General features: G+C 50.7%; 1 protein-coding gene across 1 annotated transcript in view; it reads left to right on the forward strand.

The window, feature by feature from the left end:
• The window catches only part of LOC112240506 (liprin-alpha-4-like), a 266,096-nt gene continuing 243,778 nt past the window's right edge, over window positions 1–22,318 (forward strand). Inside the window, exon 1 of the mRNA XM_042305139.1 lies at window positions 1–255. Coding sequence (XP_042161073.1) covers window positions 1–255 — 255 coding nt within the window. The remainder of the gene's footprint in view (window positions 256–22,318) is intronic.

Raw genomic sequence — 22,318 nt, forward strand, 5'->3', positions numbered from 1 at the left:
ATGATGTGCGAGGTGATGCCGACAATCACCGAGGGGGACTCGGGGGGACCTCCCCGGGGTGGAGGGACTCAGAACGGCTCAGACCCCGAAGCCAACTTCGAGCAGCTGATGGTCAACATGCTTGACGAGAGAGACAAGCTGCTGGAGTCCCTGCGCGAGACCCAAGAGACACTCATTCAATCACAGAGCAAGCTGCAGGGTGCACTGCACGAGAGGGACGTGCTTCAGCGTCAGATCAACACTGCGCTGCCTCAGGTGAGAGAGACCACACACACAGGTCTCAGTAGGCTCAACATGCTCCCATTTCCATGTATCCAATTTCCTCCATAACCCAGCAGAGTCTTAATGTGTGGATATTAGGGGGTCTCCTCCCAAGACTACTGTTTGGAAGGGCTGGTGTGCGAGATGATGGAGGTCTACAGTTACTCACGGTTACCTAGGTCACTGGTTCAAGCCCCCTGGTTCTTCCCCTCATTCTATTATAGGTGAGGTCCTTGTGGTGGAAACCCATCCAGTCCTTTGACCTGTATCAGTGGCAATGAAGGACAGGAGACAAGGAGACAAGGAAAGGAGACAGCGGCTGCTTTCCCATTCTCCACCCTTCTCCCAAAGTGTATAGCACTTACAAACTCCATGTCTTGGATTTAAAGACATTGTATTGGGGTAAGGAAGCATTGGCTGGAGGGAGTTTCCACCATGAAATCCATGATGAGGAGTGTGCAGTTGGCAGTGAATGATCTTCATACCGATCTTGTTTGTTGTCTTGTATGAGGCTGGCACACAAGACTTTGTATATTGGGAATATTCCGTGTTCAGTCCGAGAGCTCAGCCTTGTTTTACAGAAGCTGTTCATTAATGGGTTGCAGTTTGGAATGTGTGTGTGTTTTTGAGGTTATTGGGAAACCACTGGGCCTGAATGAAGTACTGGACTGTGTGTGTGTGTCTGTCTCTGTGTATTGTGTTATTGAGTGCTGAACAAGGTCTGGAATCAGCAACCATGACGACGGTGAAACTGCTGTTAGCCCTTTGACTCTCCACCTCTTATGTGTTACATGATGTCATCCAGAGAGGAGGAGAAAGAGAGAGGAGTGTGTGTGTGTGTGTGTGTGTGTGTGTGTGTGTGTGTGTGTGTGTGTGTGTGTGTGTGTGTGTGTGTGTGTGTGTGTGTGTGTGTGTGTCCCTTGGTGATGACAAAGCCAGTGCAGCTTCTTGTTGAGGCAACATGGCTGCCTGCTACTGTACATGGCCTGTGGCTGCCTGCTTCAGTGTGTGCGTGTGTGTGTGGGAATGTAGTGTCAGGACAGTTGTCTAATCCTGGTAGGTTCAGTTTAATGTTTTATTTCAATGATAATATCCATGTTAGTTATACAGTCAGAAGCCTAGAGCAGAGGGAGGCATTACGGCTGGAGCTCACTAAACAGACAGTTAACTCCTCACTCACTGAGAGTGGATTGGAGACACACACATATTTTGTTTGTAATTGTTGTATGTGTTTGTCTGTGGTTGGTAATAACCCCTATCCCCTGTGCTCTGACTCTGTCTTACCCCACCCACACTGACACCCTGTCTTACCCTACACTGACACCCTGTCTTACCCTACACTGACACCCTGTCTTACCCTACACTGACACCCTGTCTTACCCCACACTGACACCCTGTCTTACCCCACACTGACACCCTGTCTTACCCCACACTGACACCCTGTCCTACCCGACACTGACACCCTGTCCTACCCGACACTGACACCCTGTCCTACCCGACACTGACACCCTATCTTACCACACACTGACACCCTGTCTTACCACACACTGACACCCTGTCTTACCACACACTGACACCCTGTCTTACCACACACTGACACCCTGTCTTACCACACACTGACACCCTGTCTTACCCCACACTGACACCCTGTCTTACCCCACACTGACACCCTGTCTTACCCCACACTGACACCCTGTCTTACCCCACACTGACACCCTGTCCTACCCCACACTGACACTCTGTCCTACCACACACTGACAACCTGTTTTACCCCACACTGACACCCTGTCTTACCCCACACTGACACCCTGTCTTACCCCACACTGATACCCTGTCTTACCCCACCCTGACAGCCTGTATTACCCCACAATGATACCCTGTCTTACCCCACACTGACACCCTGTCTTACCCCACCCTGACACCCTGTCCTCCACTGGGGCTGTACAACAAACATTTGTCTTCACCTAGGTGTTTGTGCGTGTGTAATGTGTATTCTCAGAGGAGCTTGACTTTGCTGGGCTTGGACCGATCTGACCCAGAACTGTCATCTCCATGTCTGTCAGCCCCCCTCCCCCATGACACACACACACACACACACACACACACACACACACACACACACACACACACACACACACACACACACACAGGTCTGTGCACCTACTCTGCAGACTGGCTGATTTCATTGTCAGGTCCACATTCTGTACACAGTCCACCTAAGGTTGAATGACTGCTTAATGCTTGTTGAAATGATATCTGTCTGCAGTCAGACAGTCAGCCCTCTGAGCTCTCACTCCTATAACCCTTGACTCCTGACCTAGAACCCCAGTCTGGGGGTGTGCAGTGGCCCAGAGTGGTGGGAAGACAGAAAGGGAAAGCGAGAGAGAGAAGGATTTCGAGAGGAGGGGTGGAGGTGAAAGAGCAGTAGCAGCAGCACCTCTCAGGTTGCAGGAAGGAAATAGAGGTATCAAACAACACTCACAAAGGAGACCCATTCCCCTCTCTACCTCTCCACCTCTTCATCAAATCAAATGACATTGTATTTATCACATGCGCCGAATACAACTATTGTAGACTTTACAGTGAAATGCTTACTTTGAACCTTTCCCAACGATGCAGAGTAACACAAATAATGATAACAAATGTAATAGTAACTAACACAAATAATGATAACAAATGTAATAGTAACTAACACAAAGAGGAATCAAATAAAAAGTATGTGGACACCTGCTCGTAAAACATTCCAAAATCATGGGCATTAATATGGATTTGGTCCCCCCTTTGCTGCCCTAACAGCCTCAACTCTTCTGGGAAGGCTTTCCACTAGATGTTGGGACAGTGCTGCTATAACAGCCTCCACTCTTCTGGGAAGGCTTTCCACTAGATGTTGGGACAGTGCTGCTATAACAGCCTCAACTCTTCTGGGAAGGCTTTCCACTAGATGTTGGAACATTGCTGCTATAACAGCCTCCACTCTTCTGGGAAGGCTTTCCACTAGATGTTGGAACATTGCTGCTATAACAGCCTCCACTCTTCTGGGAAGGCTTTCCACTAGATGTTGGAACATTGCTGCTATAACAGCCTCCACTCTTCTGGGAAGGCTTTCCACTAGATGTTGGGACAGTGCTGCTATAACAGCCTCCACTCTTCTGGGAAGGCTTTCCACTAGATGTTGGGACAGTGCTGCTATAACAGCCTCCACTCTTCTGGGAAGGCTTTCCACTAGATGTTGGGACAGTGCTGCTATAACAGCCTCCACTCTTCTGGGAAGGCTTTCCACTAGATGTTGGAACATTGCTGCTATAACAGCCTCCACTCTTCTGGGAAGGCTTTCCACTAGATGTTGGGACAGTGCTGCTATAACAGCCTCCACTCTTCTGGGAAGGCTTTCCACTAGATGTTGGGACAGTGCTGCTATAACAGCCTCCACTCTTCTGGGAAGGCTTTCCACTAGATGTTGGAATATTGCTGCAAGGACTTGCTTTCATTCAACCACAAGAGCATTAGTGAGGTCGGGCACTGATGTTGGGCGATTAGGCCTGGCTCGCAGTCAGCATTCCAATTAATTCTAGGGGTGTTCGATGTGGTTGAGGTCAGGGATCTGTGCAGGCCAGTCTTCCACAGCAATCTAGACAAACCATTTCTGTATGGACCTGGCTTCATGCACAGAGGCATTGTCATGCTGAAACAGTAAAGGGCCTTCCCCAAACTGTTGCCATAAAGTTGGAAGCACAGAATTTTCTAGAATGTCATTGTTTGCTGTAGCGTTAAGATTTCCCTTCACTGGAACTAAGGGGCCTGAACCATGAAAAACAGCCCCAGACCATTATTCCTCCTCCACCAAACGGCACTATGCATTCTGGCAGGTAGAGTTCTCCGCCAAACCCAGATCCGTCTGTCAGACTGCTAGATGGTGAAGCGTGATTCATCACTTCAGAGAAGGCTTTTCCACTGCTCCAGAGTCCAATGGCGGTAATCTTTACACCACTCCAGTCAATGCTTGGCATTACACATGGTGATCTTAGGCTTGTTGTGCTGCTGCTTGGCCATGAAACCCATTTGATGAAGCTCCCGACGAACTGTATTATTGTGCTGATGTTGTTTCCAGAGGCAGTTTGGAACTCCATAGAGGCTGAGTGTTGCAACCGAGGACAGACGATTTTTACATACTACACGCTGAGCCGCTGTTGATCCTAGACGTTTCCACTTCACAATAACAGCACTTACAGTTGACCTGGACAGCTCTAGCAGGGCAGAAATTTGACGAACTGACTTGTTGGAAAGCTGGCATCCGAATCCACTAATTTGAAGGGGTGTCCACATACTTTTATATATATAATGTATATACAGGGAGTACCAATACCAGATCATTGTGCAGAGGTATGAGATACTTGAGCTAGATATGTAGATGAAGGCAGGGTAAAGTGACAAGGCATCAGGATAGATAACACTACTAATAATAGTAAAATAAAGAACAGAGTGTAAAGTGTGTTAGTGTGTATGTTTGTGTTGTGTCGGCATACGTGTGTATTGTTTGAATGTGTGAGGGATTTGTGTGGGAGTGACAGTGTAGTGTGTGTGTGTATATATAGTCTAGGTGTGCATAGGGTCAGTGCAAGTTAGAGTCAGTGCAGATAGTTTGGGTACCATTAGTTGACTATCTAGCATTCTTATGACTTGTGGGTAGAAGCTGTCTCGGAGCCTGTTGGTCCGAGAGCTGATGCTACTTCTTGCTGGACGGTAGCAGAGTAAACAGTCTATGACTTGGGTGATTTCTCGGGCCTTCCTCTGACACCGCCTAAAATAGAGGTCCTGGATGGCAGGGAGCTCGGCCCCGGTGATGTACTGGGCTGTCCGCAACACCCTTAGTAGCGATTTGTGGTCAATAGTGGTGCAATTGTCGTACCAAGTGGTGATGAAGCCAGTGAAGATGCTCTCGAGGGTGCAGCTGTAGAACGTTTTGAGGATCTAAGCGCCCATGCCAAATCTTTTCAGACTCCTGTGGGGGAAGAGACGCTGCCCTCTTCACGACTGTTTGGGTGTGTGTGGACCATGTTAAGTCCTTAGTGATGTGGATGCCAAGGAGCTCTCGACCCGCTACATAACAGCCCTGTCGATGTGGAAGGGGGCGTACTCTCCCCTCTTTCTCCTGTAGTCCACGATCAGCTCCTTGGTCTTACTGATGTTGAGGGAGAGGTTGTTGTCATGGCACCACACTGCCAGGTCTCTGACCTCCTCCCTGTAGACTGACTCACCACCATCGGTGATCAGGCCTACCACTGTCGTATGGTCAGGAAACTTGATGAAGGTGTTGGAGTCGTGCACGGCCACGCATTCGTGGGTGATCAGGGTGCATCTGTGTTGAGGGTCAGCGTGGCAGAGGTGTTGTTGCCTACCTTCACCACTTGAGGCCGACCCATGAAGAATCCAGTTGCAGATCCAGTTCAGTCCCAGCGTCCCTAGCTTGGTGATGAGCTTGGAGGGGACTCTGGTGTTGAACGCTGAGCTGTAGTCTAGGAACAGTTATTTTCCCTCTTTTCCAGGTGGAAGAGGGCAGTGTGAAGTACAATTGCATCATCTATGAATCTGTTGGGGCAGGATGGAGTGGGTCTGGGATGATGGTGTTGATGTGTGTCATGACCAGCCTTTCAAAGCACTTCATAATTACAGATGTGAGTTCTACAAGGGGACAGTCATTTAGGCAGGTTACCTTGGATCTCTTGGGAACAGGGACAATGGTGGTCAGCTTGAAACATGTTGGGATTACAGACTGGGACAAGGAGAGATTGAACATGTCTGTGAAGACACCTGCCTGCTGGTCTGTGAATGCTTTGAGAATGAGCCCAGGCTTTCCGTCTGGTCTTGTGAATGTTAACCTGTTTAACATTTTTACTCACTTCGGATCACACAGTCATCTGGAAAAGCAGGGGTGTTCACACAAGGCACAGTGTTATATTCCTCGAAGCGACATGGGAGTTTGGCTGTTCTGCGCTGCTGGGCAGCTCATGGCTGGATTTCCCTTTGTAATCTGTTATTGTCTACAAGCCCTGCCACATGCGATGAGCATCGTAACCGGTGTAATAGGCCTCTAATCCATGTGTTTTGGTTGGGATACATTCTTCTAGTCACTGTGAGGGCGACATCGTTTATGCACTTGTTGATGAAGCCTGTGACTGTAGTGGTAAACTCCTCAATGCTGTCAGATGAATCCCAGAACATATCCCTGTCTGTACTAGAAAAACAGTAGCCTCGCGTCTGCTTCGTCCGACCACTTGCGTATTCAGCGCATCACTGGTACTTCCAGTTTGAGCTTTTGTTTGTAAACATGAAGCAGAAGAATGGAGTCATGGTCAGATTTTCCAAAGGGAGGACGAGGGAAGGCCTTGTATGCATTTCTGTGGGTAGAATAAATGGGGTCTATATTTTTAGCGCCGTTAGCGGTGCAAGAGATGTGTTGGTAGAAGTGAGGTAGGACGGTTTTAAGTGTCCCCATGTTAGTCTCCGCCAACCAGAAAAACGCTGCCTCTGGGTAAGAGGTTTCTTGTTTGTTAATGGCCCCGTACAGTTCATTGAGTGTCAGAATGGTGTTGCCCTGAGGAGGAATGTAGACAGCTGTGATAATTACCATGATCTCTTGGTAATTAAAGCTCCAGCAGCTTCCCATGAGGTATTCTATATCAGGTGAGAAAAAGCTTGAGATCTCCTTCTGATTGAAGTACACCGACTCTGCAAGGAGAAGCCACCAAGTACCACGTGCATAGCGCCATCATCCAGCCACGCTTTGGTAGACATATAATGTTGCAGCTTTTCAAGTCTCTATGATAGTAGACTCTCAAACAAAGCTCATCCATCTTATTCTCGAGTGACTTGACATTCGCCAATAGAGCGGAGGGGACCGCTGTTCGGTTTTCTCTTCGCCTCCATTTCACCAGGATTCCACCTCGTCTCCCGCGTTTGTGCCTGCGGTGTTTTGGTAGAACAAAGGAATAGGATCCTGTATGAACAATGAAACAGCTTAGTTGGAGTTGAAATCACGGTTAGTAACTGTCCAGAAGTGCTTGGCGTCATATGTGATAATAGTATGAACTTTCTGTACAAAGAATGTAAAGATAAACACGATAAAAGTCACTGAGATAGCAAAGTTGGGTTGGAACTTGTAAGATGTCGCCCTTCTCCGTTGGTGCCATCTTCTCTCACTCTGTCTCTCCTCCTCCCCTTCCTTCCTCCCTCACTCTCTCTCCTCCTCCCCTTCCTTCCTCCCTCACTCTCTCTCCTCCTCCCCTTCCTTCCTCCCTCACTCTGTCTCTCCTCCTCCCCTTCCTTCCTCCCTCACTCTGTCTCTCCTCCTCCTCCCCTTCCTTCCTCCCTCACTCTGTCTCTCCTCCTCCTCCCCTTCCTTCCTCCCTCACTCTGTCTCTCCTCCTCCCCTTCCTTCCTCCCTCACTCTGTCTCTCCTCCCCCTCTTCCTTCCTCCCTCACTCTGTGCTTAGTTCTTGCAGCCCTACTCTTAACCATGTTGGCAGGTATTGACTTCAATAGACAATGTTGATGTTGGCCACCTTGGATGGTATTGGGGGGCCTTGCAGCTGTTGTCTCTTTGTTTGTTAGGGGGTGTGTGTGTGTGTGTGTGTGTGTGTGTGTTGGAAATAGCCCCTTTTGTGTCTGACTGGAGCAGGTGTCATAAAATCACCAAAGGACAGAGGAGGAGTCAATAGTACCGCTCTGCCAAAACAACTAACAACTCTCCCACTACTACCTCCCTATTACCCCCTACCCTGTCACTCACACACAAACAAACACACACACACCGAGGCACTACCCCTTTCTACATTTTGAGAAAAAACACCATATACTGTATATGCAGTCCTTCAGCAGTGGTGGAAAGTACTGAAGTCAAAATACGTTAAAGTAGTTTTTTGGGGTGTCTGTACTTTACTATTTATAGTTTACTTCTACTTCACTACATTCCTAATGAATATAATGTACTTTTTACTCCACACATTTTCTCTGACATCCAAAATTACCCAACATTTTGAACGCTTAGCTGGAAAATGGTCCAATTCACACACTTATGACGATAACATCCCTGGTCATGTACTGCCTCTGATCTGGAGGACTCACTGAACACACATTCTTTGTTTGTAAATGATGTCTGAATGTTGGAGTGTTCCCCTGGCTATACGTAGATAACAAAAACTGTCACACCCTATTCTGTTTCATCTGTCTTTGTGCTTGTCTCCACCCCTGTTTCCCATTTTCCCCATTATCCCCAGTGTATTTATACCTGTGTTCTCTGTTTGTCTGTTGCCAGTTCTTTTTGTATGTCAAGCCTACCAGCGGTTTTCCCTTGCTCCTGTCTTGTTCTAGTTCCTTTTTCTAGTTTTCCCAGTTTTGACCATTCTGCCTGCCCTGACCCTGACCCTGAACCAAACCCTGTCTGCCGTTCTGTACCTTTTGGACTCTGATCTGGAGTTCTGACCTCTGCCTACCCTTGACCTGTCGTTTTGCCTGCCTTCTGTTCTAGTAATAAACTTCTGTTACTTTGACACTGTCTGCATCTGGGTCTGATATAAACAAAACGTCTGTTTTGCTTAATATATGTAATTTGAAATTATGTTTACTTTTACATTTGATACTTAAGTAGATTTAAAACCAGATACTTTTAGTGGGTGACTTTCACTTTTACTTGAGTATTTTCCTATGAAGAAATCTTTACTCAAGTATGACAACTGGAAACTTTATTTACCACTGTCCTTCAGTATATATTTGTCCCCCTCTGTCCCGCTCCCACCCCCCTCTCCTTTTGTCAGCAGCAAGGGTAGGTTGTTTACTCCACCTAACACATGCATCTGATGACCTCTGACCTTTTGAGCCCTGTCACAGTGAGGGCTTATGCCTCCACATTGGCTGAGGTGTCCTCACTGGAATGGAATGTCTAATCATATGTCATGTAGATACTATGTGTAGATACTATGTGTAGATACTATGTGTAGATACTATGTGTAGATACTATGGTGTAGATACTATGGTGTAGATACTATGGTGTAGATACTATGTGTAGATACTATGTGTAGATACTATGTGTAGATTGTGTCCCAGATACAGCTTTGGGGTATTTCAGTAACATAATAATGTTTATGATCTTGGTAAACATCTTATAACTTTTAATGTTGTATTCATAAATAGTTTATTAGTGGCTCATTAATGAATGTTATTATAAAGTGTTACCAGTTTTCTTTGTGACCAACCGAGTTAAGAAACCCAATGTCCAATCATTTAAATAAGTACCTAGTCCTGGGCTCTGACCCAGAGGAAGTTCCTTTAACATATTGCCCCAGTGGGTCCCCAACCCTCAATGGAATCACTGTGACATTCTAACAGTTTCTGTCACTATCTTCTACTGCCTGAGAGAGTGTGTCTCTTTCTTCTGTGATGCTTCTATGGAGGTTTCTTTGTTACCAATCTGATTATTGGGTTGTAATCAATCAATCAGTCAATCAATCAGTCAGTCAACCAATCAAATTGTGTGTAACACTTAATAAATACATGCGTTTGTCAGAAATAGTGGTTAAAAAAGTACCCAATTGTCATACTTGAGTAAAAGTAAAGATTCCTTAATAGAAAAGGCCCAGGTTGAAATGTAATTTTAAGAACTAACTCCCAAAAGAGCAATCTATCTTCCCCCTCTTCTCTTCTCCATATTCCCTCCCTCCCTCCCTCCCTCCCTGGTTTAACTCTGTCCCATCCTGCTCTCTCCGGTCCTCTCTTCTCGTCTGCTCTCTCTCTCTCTCTGTCTGAAGGGAGACTCATCAATAACCCAGCAGTGCTCCATTAGCTGCCCCGTTGGGAGGTACAACTCCTCCAGACACGTTCCACCTGCACAGCTGCTCTCAACACCCTCACAGTACAGTACAGTAGTACAGCACAGGACACTTGAGGACAGCACAGGACAGTACAGGACAGCACAGGACAGTAGAGGACAGGACAGCACAGGACAGTAGAGGACAGGACAGCACAGGACAGTAGAGGACAGGACAGCACAGGACAGGAGAGCACAGGACAGTAGTGGACAGGAGAGCACAGGACAGTAGAGGACAGGACAGCACAGGACAGTAGAGGACAGGACAGTAGAGGACAGGACAGGACAGGACAGGACATGACAGGACAGCACAAGACGGTAGAGTACAGGACAGTAGAGGACAGGACTGTACAGGACAGTGCTGTAGAGGACAGGTCAGCACAGGACAGTAGAGGACAGGGTAGGACAGGACAGGACAATACAGTAGAGGACAGGACAGTAGAGGACAGGACAGTAGAGGACAGGACAGTACAATATAATACAATACAGGACAGGACAGGACAGTACAATACACGACAGTAGAGGACAGGACAGTAGAGGACAGGACAGTAGAGGACAGGACAGTAGAGGACAGGACAGTACAATACAGTACAATACAGGACAGTACAATACAGGACAGGGCAGTAGAGAACAGGACAGGGCAGTAGAGGACAGGGCAGTAGAGGACAGGGCAGTAGAGGACAGGGCAGTAGAGGACAGGGCAGTAGAGGACAGGGCAGTAGAGGACAGGGCAGTAGAGGACAGGGCAGTAGAGGACAGGACAGGGCAGTAGAGGACAGGACAGGGCAGTAGAGGACAGGACAGTACAGTACAGGACAGGACAGTAGAGGACAGGACAGGGAAGTAGAGGACAGGGCAGTAGAGAACAGGACAGTAGAGGACAGGACAGGGCAGTAGAGAACAGGACAGTAGAGGACAGGACAGGGCAGTACAGCACAGGACAGTAGAGGACAGGGCAGGACAGGACAATACAGTAGAGGACAGGACAGTACAATATAATACAATACAGGACAGGACAGTAGAGGACAGTACAGGACAGTACAATACAGGACAGTACAGTAGAGGACAGGACAGTACAGGACAGTACAGGACAGTACAATACTGGACAGGACAGGACAGGACAGTAGAGGACAGTACAGGACAGTACAATACTGGACAGGATAGGACAGTAGAGGACAGGACAGGACAGTACAATACTGGACAGGACAGGACAGTAGAGGACAGGACAGTACAATACAGTACAGGACAGTACAGGACAGTACAGTACAGGACAGGACAGTACAGTAGAGTACAGGACAGTACAGGACAGGACAGGACAGTAGAGGACAGTACAGGACAGTACAGGACAGGGCAGTAGAGGAGAGGACAGGACTGGGCAGTAGAGGACAGGACAGGACAGTAGAGGACAGGGCAGGGAGGTAGAGGACAGGACAGGACAGTACAGGACAGGACAGTCCAGTACAGGACAGGACAGTACTCGACAGGACAGGACAGGACCGTAGAGGACAGGACCGTAGAGGACAGGACAGGGCAGTAGAGAATAGGACAGGGCAGTAGAGGACAGGACAGGACTGTAGAGGACAGGACAGTAGAGGACAGTAGAAGGCAGTAGAGGACAGTAGAGGAGGACAGGACAGGGCAGTAGAGGACAGGACAGGGCAGTAGAGGACAGGACAGGGCAGTAGAGGACAGGACAGGGCAGTAGAGGACAGGACAGGGCAGTAGAGGACAGGACAGGGCAGTAGAGGACAGGACAGGGAAGTAGAGGACAGTACAATAGAGTACAGGACAGTACAATACAGGACAGTACTGGACCGTAGAGGGACAGGACCGTAGAGGGACAGGACCGTAGAGGGACAGGACCGTAGAGGGACAGGACAGTAGAGGACAGTACAGGACATGACAGGGCAGTAGAGGGCAGTACAATACAGGACAGGACAGGGCAGTACAGGACAGGACCGTACAATACAGGACAGGACAGTAGAGGACAGGACAGTACAGGACAGGGCAGTAGAGTACAGTAGAGGAGAGGACAGGACAGGGCAGTAGAGGACAGGACAGGGCAGTAGAGGACAGGACAGGACAGTAGAGGACAGGACAGGACAGTAGAGGACAGGACAGGACAGTAGAGGACAGGACAGGGCAGTAGAGGACAGGACAGTAGAGGACAGGACATGGCAGTAGAGGACAGGACAGGGCAGTAGAGGACATGGCAGTAGAGGACATGGCAGTAGAGGACAGGACCGTACATTACAGGACAGGACAGTACAGGACAGTACAGTACAGGACAGTACAGGACAGTACAGGACAGTACAGGACAGTACAGGACAGGGCAGTATAGGAGAGGACAGGACAGGGCAGTAGAGGACAGGACAGGACAGTACAATACAGGACCGGACCGTAGAGGACCTTACCGTAGAGGACCTTACCGTAGAGGACCGGACCGTAGAGGACAGGACCGTAGAGGACAGGACAGTAGAGGACAGTAGAAGGCAGTAGAGGACAGTAGAAGGCAGTAGAGGACAGGACATGGCAGTAGAGGACATGGCAGTAGAGGACAGGACCGTAGAGGACAGGACAGTAGAGGACAGGACAGTACAATATAATACAATACAGGACAGGACAGGACAGTAGAGGACAGGACAGTACAATACACGACAGTACAGGTCAGTACAGGTCAGTACAGGACAGTACAGGACAGGACAGTACAGGACAGTACAATACAGGACAGTACAGTAGAGAACAGGACAGTAGAGGACAGGACAGTACAATACAGTACAGTAGAGGACAGTACAGTACAGGACAGTAAAATACAGGACACGGCAGTAGAGGACAGGACAGTAGAGGAGAGGACAGGAATGGGCAATAGAGAACAGGACAGGGCAGTAGAGGACAGTAGAGGACAGGACAAGGCAGTAGAGGACAGGACAGGACAGGGAGGTAGAGGACAGGACAGTACAGGACAGGACAGTACAGGACAGTACTCGACAGGACCGTAGAGGACAGGGCAGTAGAGGACAGGGCAGTAGAGGACAGGGCAGTAGAGGACAGGGCAGTAGAGGACAGGACAGTAGAGGACAGGGCAGTAGAGGACAGTAGAGGACAGGGCAGTAGAGGACAGGGCAGTAGAGGACAGGGCAGTAGAGGACAGGACAGGGCAGTAGAGGACAGGACAGTAGAGGACAGGACATGGCAGTAGAGGACATGGCAGTAGAGGACAGGACATGGCAGTAGAGGACAGGACATGGCAGTAGAGGACAGGATATGGCAGTAGAGGACAGGACATGGCAGTAGAGGACAGGACATGGCAGTAGAGGACATGGCAGTAGAGGACATGGCAGTAGAGGACAGGACCGTACAGTAGAGGACAGGAAAGTAGAGGACAGGACAGGAAAGTAGAGGACAGGACAGGAAAGTAGAGGACAGGACAGGAAAGTAGAGGACAGGACAGTAGAGGACAGGACAGTAGAGGACAGGACAGTACAGTAGGGGACAGTACAGTAGGGGACAGTACAGTAGAGGACAGTACAGTTGAGGACAGGACCATACAGGGCAGTAGAGGACAGGACAGTACAGGACAGGACAGTAGAGGACAGTAGCAGACAGGACAGGACAGGACAGTAGAGGACAGTACAGTACAATACAGGACAGTAGAGGACAGGACAGTACAGGACAGTACAGCACAGGACAGGAGAGTACAATACAGTACAGTACAGGACAGTAGAGGACAGGACAGGGCAGTAGAGGACAGGACAGGGCAGTACAGGACAGGACAGTAGAGGACGGGACAGTAGAGGACGGGACAGTAGAGGACGGGACAGTAGAGGACAGGACAGTAGAGGACAGGACAGTAGAGGACAGGACAGTAGAGGACAGGACAGTAGAGGACAGGACAGTACAGGACAGTAGAGGAGAGGACAGGACTGGGCAGTAGAGAACAGGACTGGGCAGTAGAGGACAGGACAAGACAGTGCAGTAGAGGACAGGACAGTGCAGTAGAGGACAGGACAGTGCAGTAGAGGACAGGACAGTGCAGTAGAGGACAGGACAGTGCAGTAGAGGACAGGACAGTGCAGTAGAGGACAGGACAGTGAGGTAGAGGACAGGACAGTGCAGTAGAGGACAGGACAGTGCAGTAGAGGACAGGACAGGGCAGTAGAGGACAGGACAGTACAGTAGGGGACAGTACAGTAGAGGACAGTACAGTAGAGGACAGTAGAGGACAGGACAGTAGAGGACAGGGCAGGACAGTACAGGACATGACAGTACAGGACAGGACAGTACAATACAGGACATTACAGGACCGTACAGTACAGTTGAGGACAGTACAATACAGGACAGTAGAGGACAGTACAGCACAGGACAGGACAGGACAGGAGAGTACAATACAGTACAGTACAGGACAGTAGAGGACAGGACAGGACAGTAGAGGGACAGGACAGGGCAGTACCGGACAGGACAGTACAATACGGGACAGGACAGTACAGGACAGGGCAGTAGAGGACAGGGCAGTAGAGGAGAGGACAGAGGACAGGACAGGGCAGTAGAGGACAGGACAGGGCAGTAGAGGACAGGACAGGGCAGTAGAGGACAGGACAGGGCAGTAGAGGACAGGACAGGGCAGTAGAGGACAGGACAGGGCAGTAGAGGACAGGACAGGGCAGTAGAGGACAGGACAGGGCAGTAGAGGACAGTAGAGGACAGGACAGTAGAGGACAGGACAGTAGAGGACAGGACAGTAGAGGACAGGACAGTAGAGGACAGGACAGTAGAGGACAGTACAATACAGGACAGGACAGTACAATACAGGACAGGACAGTACAATACAGGACAGGACAGTACAATACAGGACAGGACAGTACAATACAGGACAGGACAGTACAATACAGGACAGGACAGTAGAGGACAGGACAGTAGAGGACAGGACAGTAGAGGACAGGGCAGTAGAGGACAGTAGAGGAGAGGACAGGACTGGGCAGTAGAGAACAGGACAGGGCAGTAGAGGACAGGACAGTAGAGGACAGGGCAGTAGAGGACAGGGCAGTAGAGGACAGGGCAGTAGAGGACAGGGCAGTAGAGGACAGGGCAGTAGAGGACAGGGCAGTAGAGGACAGGACAGTAGAGCACAGGGCAGTAGAGGACAGGGCAGGGCAGTAGAGGACAGGGCAGGACAGTACTCGACAGGACAGTACTCGACAGGACAGTACTGTACAGGACAGTACTGTACAGGACAGGACAGGACAGTACAGGACAGTAGAGGACAGGAAAGTACAGGACAGGGCAGTAGAGAACAGGACAGGGAAGTAGAGGACAGGACAGGGAAGTAGAGGACAGGACAGTAGAGGACAGGAGAAGGCAGTAGAGGACAGGACAGGGCAGTAGAGGACAGGACAGTAGAGGACAGGAGAAGGCAGTAGAGGACAGGACAGGGCAGTACAGCACAGGACAGTAGAGGACAGGGCAGGACAGGACAATACAGTACAGGACAGGGCAGGACAGGACAATACAGTACAGGACAGGACAGTAGAGGACAGGACAGTACAATATAATACAATACAGGACAGGACAGGACAGTAGAGGACAGCACAATACAGGACAGTACAGTAGAGGACAGGACAGTACAATACTGGACAGGACAGGACAGTAGAGGACAGGACAGTACATTACAGGACAGTACAGGACAGTACAGGACAGGACAGGACAGGACAGTACAGGACAGTACAGGACAGGGCAGTATAGGAGAGGACAGGACAGGACAGTACAATACAGGACCGGACCGTTGAGGACCGGACCGTTGAGGACCGGACCGTAGAGGACCTTACCGTAGAGGACCGGACCGTAGAGGACAGGACCGTAGAGGACAGGACAGTAGAGGACAGTAGAAGGCAGTAGAGGACAGGACAGGGCAGTAGAGGACAGGACAGGGCAGTAGAGGACAGGACAGTAGAGGACAGTAGAAGGCAGTAGATGACAGGACAGGGCAGTAGAGGACAGGACAGGGCAGTAGAGGACAGGACAGGGCAGTAGAGGACAGGACAGGGCAGTAGAGGACAGGACAGTACAATACAGGGCAGTAGAGGACAGGGCAGTAGAGGACAGGGCAGTAGAGGACAGGGCAGTAGAGGACAGGGCAGTAGAGGACAGGGCAGTAGAGGACAGGGCAGTAGAGGACAGGACAGTACAATACAGGGCAGTAGAGGACAGGGCAGTAGAGGACAGGACAGGGCAGTAGAGGACAGGACAGGACAGTAGAGGACAGGACAGGGCAGTAGAGGACAGGACAGGGCAGTACAGGACAGGACAGTAGAGGACAGGGCAGTAGAGGACAGGACCGTAGAGGACAGGACCGTAGAGGACAGGACCGTAGAGAGGACAGGGCAGTAGAGGACAGGACAGTCCAATACAGGACAGGACAGGGCAGTACAGGACAGGACCGTACAGTAGAGGACAGGACAGGGCAGTAGAGGACAGGACAGGGCAGTAGAGGACAGGACAGGGCAGTAGAGGACAGGACAGTACAATACACGACAGTACAGGACAGTACAGTACAGGACAGGGCAGTAGAGGACAGGACAGTACAATACAGGACCGTAGAGGACAGGGCAGTAGAGGACAGGGCAGTAGAGGACAGGGCAGTAGAGGACAGGGCAGTAGAGGACAGGACAGGGCAGTAGAGGACAGGACAGGGCAGTAGAGGACAGGACAGGGCAGTAGAGGACAGGACAGGGCAGTAGAGGACAGGACAGTACAATACAGGGCAGTAGAGGACAGGGCCGTAGAGGACAGGGCCGTAGAGAGGACAGGGCAGTAGAGGACAGGGCAGTAGAGGACAGGGCCGTAGAGGACAGGGCAGTACAGGACAGGACCGTACAGTAGAGGACAGGACAGGGCAGTAGAGGACAGGATAGGACCGTACAGTAGAGGACAGGACAGGGCAGTAGAGGACAGGACAGGGCAGTAGAGGACAGGACAGTACAATACAGGGCAGTACAGGACAGGGCAGTACAGGACAGGACCGTACAGTAGGGGCCGGGCAGTATAGAGGACAGGACAGGGCAGTAGAGAACAGGACAGGGCAGTAGAGGACAGGGCAGGACAGTACAGTACAGGACAGTACTCGACAGGACAGTACTCGACAGGACAGTACTCGACAGGACAGTACTCGACAGGACAGGACAGTACAATACAGGACAGGACAGTACAGTAGAGGACAGGACAGTAGAGGACAGGACAGTAGAGGACAGGACAGTACAGGACAGGGCAGTAGAGGACAGGACAGTACAGGACAGGGCAGTAGAGAACAGGACAGGGAAGTAGAGGACAGGACAGGACAGTAGAGGACAGGAGAAGGCAGTAGAGGACAGGACAGGGCAGTAGAGGACAGGACAGTAGAGGACAGGAGAAGGCAGTAGAGGACAGGACAGGGCAGTACAGCACAGGACAGTAGAGGACAGGGCAGGACAGGACAATACAGTACAGGACAGTAGACAGGACAGTACAATATAATACAATACAGGACAGGACAGGACAGTAGAGGACAGGGCAGTACAATACACGACAGTACAGGACAGTACAGGACAGGACAGTACAATACTGGACAGGACAGGACAGTACAGGACAGGACAGTACAATACAGGACAGGACAGTACAATACTGGACATGACAGGACAGTAGAGGACAGGACAGTACAGGACAGTACAGGACAGGACAGTAGAGGACAGGACAGTAGAGGACAGGACAGTAGAGGACAGGACAGTACAGGACAGGGCAGTAGAGGAGAGGACAGGACAGGGCAGTAGAGGACAGGACAGGGCAGTAGAGGACAGGACAGGACAGTAGAGGACAGGGCAGGGAGGTAGAGGACAGTCCAGGACAGGACAGTCCAGGACAGGACAGTCCAGGACAGGACAGTCCAGGACAGGACAGTACAGGACAGGGCAGTAGAGGACAGGGCAGTAGAGGACAGTACAGGACAGTACAGGACAGGGCAGTAGAGGAGAGGACAGGACAGGGCAGTAGAGGACAGGACAGGGCAGTACAATACAGGACAGGACCTTAGAGGACAGGACCGTAGAGGACAGAACCGTAGAGGACAGGACCGTAGACGGACATGACAGTACAGTAGAGGACAGGGCAGTAGAGGACAGGACAGGGCAGTAGAGGACAGGACAGGCCAGTACTCGACAGGACAGTACTCTACAGTACTGTACAGGACAGGACAGGACAGTAGAGGACAGGACAGTACAGGACAGGGCAGTAGAGAACAGGACAGGGAAGTAGAGGACAGGACAGGGCAGGGCAGTAGAGGACAGTACAATACAGGACAGTACAATACAGGACAGGACAGTAGAGGACAGGACAGTAGAGGACAGGACAGTAGAGGACAGGACAGTAGAGGACAGGACAGTAGAGGACAGGACAGTAGAGGACAGGACAGTACAATACAGGACAGTACAATACAGGACAGGACAGGACAGTACAGGACAGGGCATTAGAGGAAGTAGAGTAGAGGACAGGACAGGAGAGTAGAGGACAGGACAGGGCAGTAGAGGACAGGACAGGGCAGTAGAGGACAGGACAGGGCAGTAGAGGACAGGACAGGGCAGTACTCGACAGGACAGTACTCTACAGGACAGTACAGTACAGGACAGGACAGTAGAGGACAGGACAGTACAGGACAGGGCAGTAGAGAACAGGACAGGGAAGTATAGGACAGGACAGGACAGTAGAGGACAGGAGAAGGCAGTAGAGGACAGGGCAGTAGAGGACAGGACAGTAGAGGACAGGACAGGGCAGTAGAGCACAGGACAGTAGAGGACAGGACAGTAGAGGACAGGACAGTAGAGGACAGTACAATATAATACAATACAGGACAGGACAGGACAGTAGAGGACAGGACAGTACAATACTGGACAGGACAGGACAGTAGAGGACAGGAGAAGGCAGTAGAGGACAGGACAGGGCAGTACAGCACAGCACAGGACAGGGCAGTACAGGACAATACAGTACAGGACAGTAGACAGGACAGTACAATATAATACAATACAGGACAGGACAGGACAGTAGAGGACAGGGCAGTACAATACACGACAGTACAGGACAGGACAGTAGAGGACAGTACAATACTGGACAGGACAGGACAGGACAGTACAGGACAGGACAGTACAATACTGGACATGACAGGACAGTAGAGGACAGGACAGTACAGGACAGGACAGGACAGTACAGTACAGGACAGTACAGGACAGTAGAGGACAGGACAGTAGAGGACAGGACAGTAGAGGACAGGACAGTAGAGGACAGGACAGTAGAGGACAGTACAGGACAGGACAGGACAGGACAGGACAGTAGAGGACAGGACAGGACAGTAGAGGACAGGGCAGGGAGGTAGAGGACAGGACAGTCCAGGACAGGACAGGACAGTACAGGACAGGACAGTACAGGACAGGACAGGACAGTAGAGGACAGTACAGGACAGGGCAGTAGAGGAGAGGACAGGACTGGGCAATAGAGGACAGGACAGGGCAGTAGAGGACAGGACAGGACAGTACAATACAGGACAGGACCGTAGAGGAAAGGACCGTAGAGGACAGGACCGTAGAGGACAGGACCGTAGAGGACAGGACCGTAGAGGACAGGACCGTAGAGGGACATGACAGTACAGTAGAGGACAGGGCAGTAGAGGACAGGACAGTACAATACAGGACAGTACAGGGCAGTACAGGACAGTACAATACAGGAAGTACAGTAGAGGACAGGACAGGGCAGTAGAGGACAGGACAGGGCAGTAGAGGACAGGACAGGGCAGTAGAGGACAGGACAGGACAGTAGAACAGGACAGGACAGGGCAGTAGAGGACAGGACAGTAGAGGACAGTACAGGACAGGACAAGACAGTAGAGGACAGGACAATAGAGGACAGGACAGGACAGTACAGAGGACAATACAGGGCATGACAGTACAGGACAGGACAGGGCAGTAGAGGACAGGGCAGTAGAGGACAGGGCAGTAGAGGACAGGGCAGTAGAGGACAGGGCAGTAGAGGACAGGGCAGTAGAGGACAGGACATTACAGGACAGTACAATATAGGACAGTACAATACAGGACAGGACAGTAGAGGACAGGAGAAGGCAGTAGAGTACAGGACAGGGCAGTAGAGGACAGGACAGTAGAGGACAGCACAGGACAGTAGAGGACAGGACAGTAGAGGACAGGACAGTAGAGGACAGGACAGTACAATATAATACAATACAGGACAGGACAGTACAGGACAGGACAGTACAGTAGAGAACAGGACAGTAGAGGACAGGACAGTACAATACATTACAGTAGAGGACAGTACAGTACAGGACAGTAAAATACAGGACACGGCAGTAGAGGACAGGACAGTAGAGGACAGGACAGGGCAGTAGAGGACAGTAGAGGAGAGGACAGGACTGGGCAATAGAGAACAGGACAGGACAGTAGAGGACAGGACAGTAGAGGACAGGACAGTAAAGGACAAAACAAGGCAGTAGAGGACAGGACAGGACAGGGAGGTAGAGGACAGGACAGTACAGGACAGGACAGTACAGGACAGTACTCGACAGGACCGTAGAGGACAGGACCGTAGAGGACAGGACCGTAGAGGACAGGACCGTAGACGACAGGACCGGGCAGTAGAGAACAGGACAGGACAGGACAGTAGAGGACAGGACAGGAGAAGGCAGTAGAGGACAGGGCAGTAGAGGACAGGGCAGTAGAGGACAGGGCAGTAGAGGACAGGGCAGTACAGGACAGGGCAGTAGAGGACAGGACAGGACAGTAGAGGACAGGACATGGCAGTAGAGGACAGGACATGGCAGTAGAGGACAGGACAGTAGAGGACAGGGCAGTAGAGGACAGACACAGGCAGTAGAGGACAGGGCAGTAGAGGACAGGGCAGTAGAGGACAGGACAGTAGAGGACAGGACAGTAGAGGACAGGACAGGAAAGTAGAGGACATGACAGGACAATACAGGACCGTAGAGGACAGGACCGTAGAGGACAGGACCGTAGAGGACAGGGCAGTAGAGGACAGGGCAGTAGAGGACAGGGCAGTAGAGGACAGGGCAGTAGAGGACAGGGCAGTAGAGGACAGGACAGTACAATACAGGACAGTACAGGACAGGGCAGTACAGGACAGGACAGGGCAGTACAATACAGGACAGGACAGTACAGTACAGGACAGGACAGTAGAGGACAGGACAGGGCAGTAGAGAACAGGACAGGGAAGTAGAGGACAGGACAGTAGAGGACAGGAGAAGGCAGTAGAGGACAGGACAGGGCAGTACAGCACAGGACAGTAGAGGACAGGGCAGGACAGGACAATACAGTACAGGACAGGACAGTAGAGGACAGGACAGTAGACAGGACAGTACAATATAATACAATACAGGACAGGACAGGACAGTAGAGGACAGGGCAGTACAATACACGACAGTACAGGACAGTACAGGACAGGACAGTACAGGACGGTACAGGACAGGACAGTACAGGACAGGACAGTACAATACTGGACATGACAGGACAGTAGAGGACAGGACAGTACAGGACAGTACAGGACAGTACAGGACAGTACAGGACAGGACAGTAGAGGACAGGACAGTAGAGGACAGGACAGTAGAGGACAGTACAGGACAGGGCAGTAGAGGAGAGGACAGGACAGGGCAGTAGAGGAGAGGACAGGACTGGGCAGTAGAGGACAGGACTGGGCAGTAGAGGACAGGACAGGACAGTAGAGGACAGGGCAGGGAGGTACAGGACAGGACAGTACAGTACAGGACAGGACAGTACAGGACAGGACAGTAGAGGACAGTACAGGACAGGGCAGTAGAGGAGAGGACAGGACTGGGCAATAGAGGACAGGACAGGGCAGTAGAGGACAGGACAGTACAATACAGGACAGGACCGTAGAGGACAGGACCGTAGAGGACAGGACCGTAGAGGACAGGACCGTAGAGGGACATGACAGTACAGTAGAGGACAGGGCAGTAGAGGACAGGACAGTACAATACAGGACAGTACAGGACAGGGCAGTACAGGACAGGACAGTACAATACAGGACAGGACAGTACAATACAGGACAGTACAGTAGAGGACAGGGCAGGGCAGTAGAGGACAGGGCAGTAGAGGACAGGGCAGGGCAGTAGAGGACAGGACAGGGCAGTAGAGGACAGGA

The sequence above is a fragment of the Oncorhynchus tshawytscha genome, linkage group LG02 (assembly GCF_018296145.1).
Source record: "Oncorhynchus tshawytscha isolate Ot180627B linkage group LG02, Otsh_v2.0, whole genome shotgun sequence".
NCBI classification, from domain to species: domain Eukaryota; kingdom Metazoa; phylum Chordata; class Actinopteri; order Salmoniformes; family Salmonidae; genus Oncorhynchus; species Oncorhynchus tshawytscha.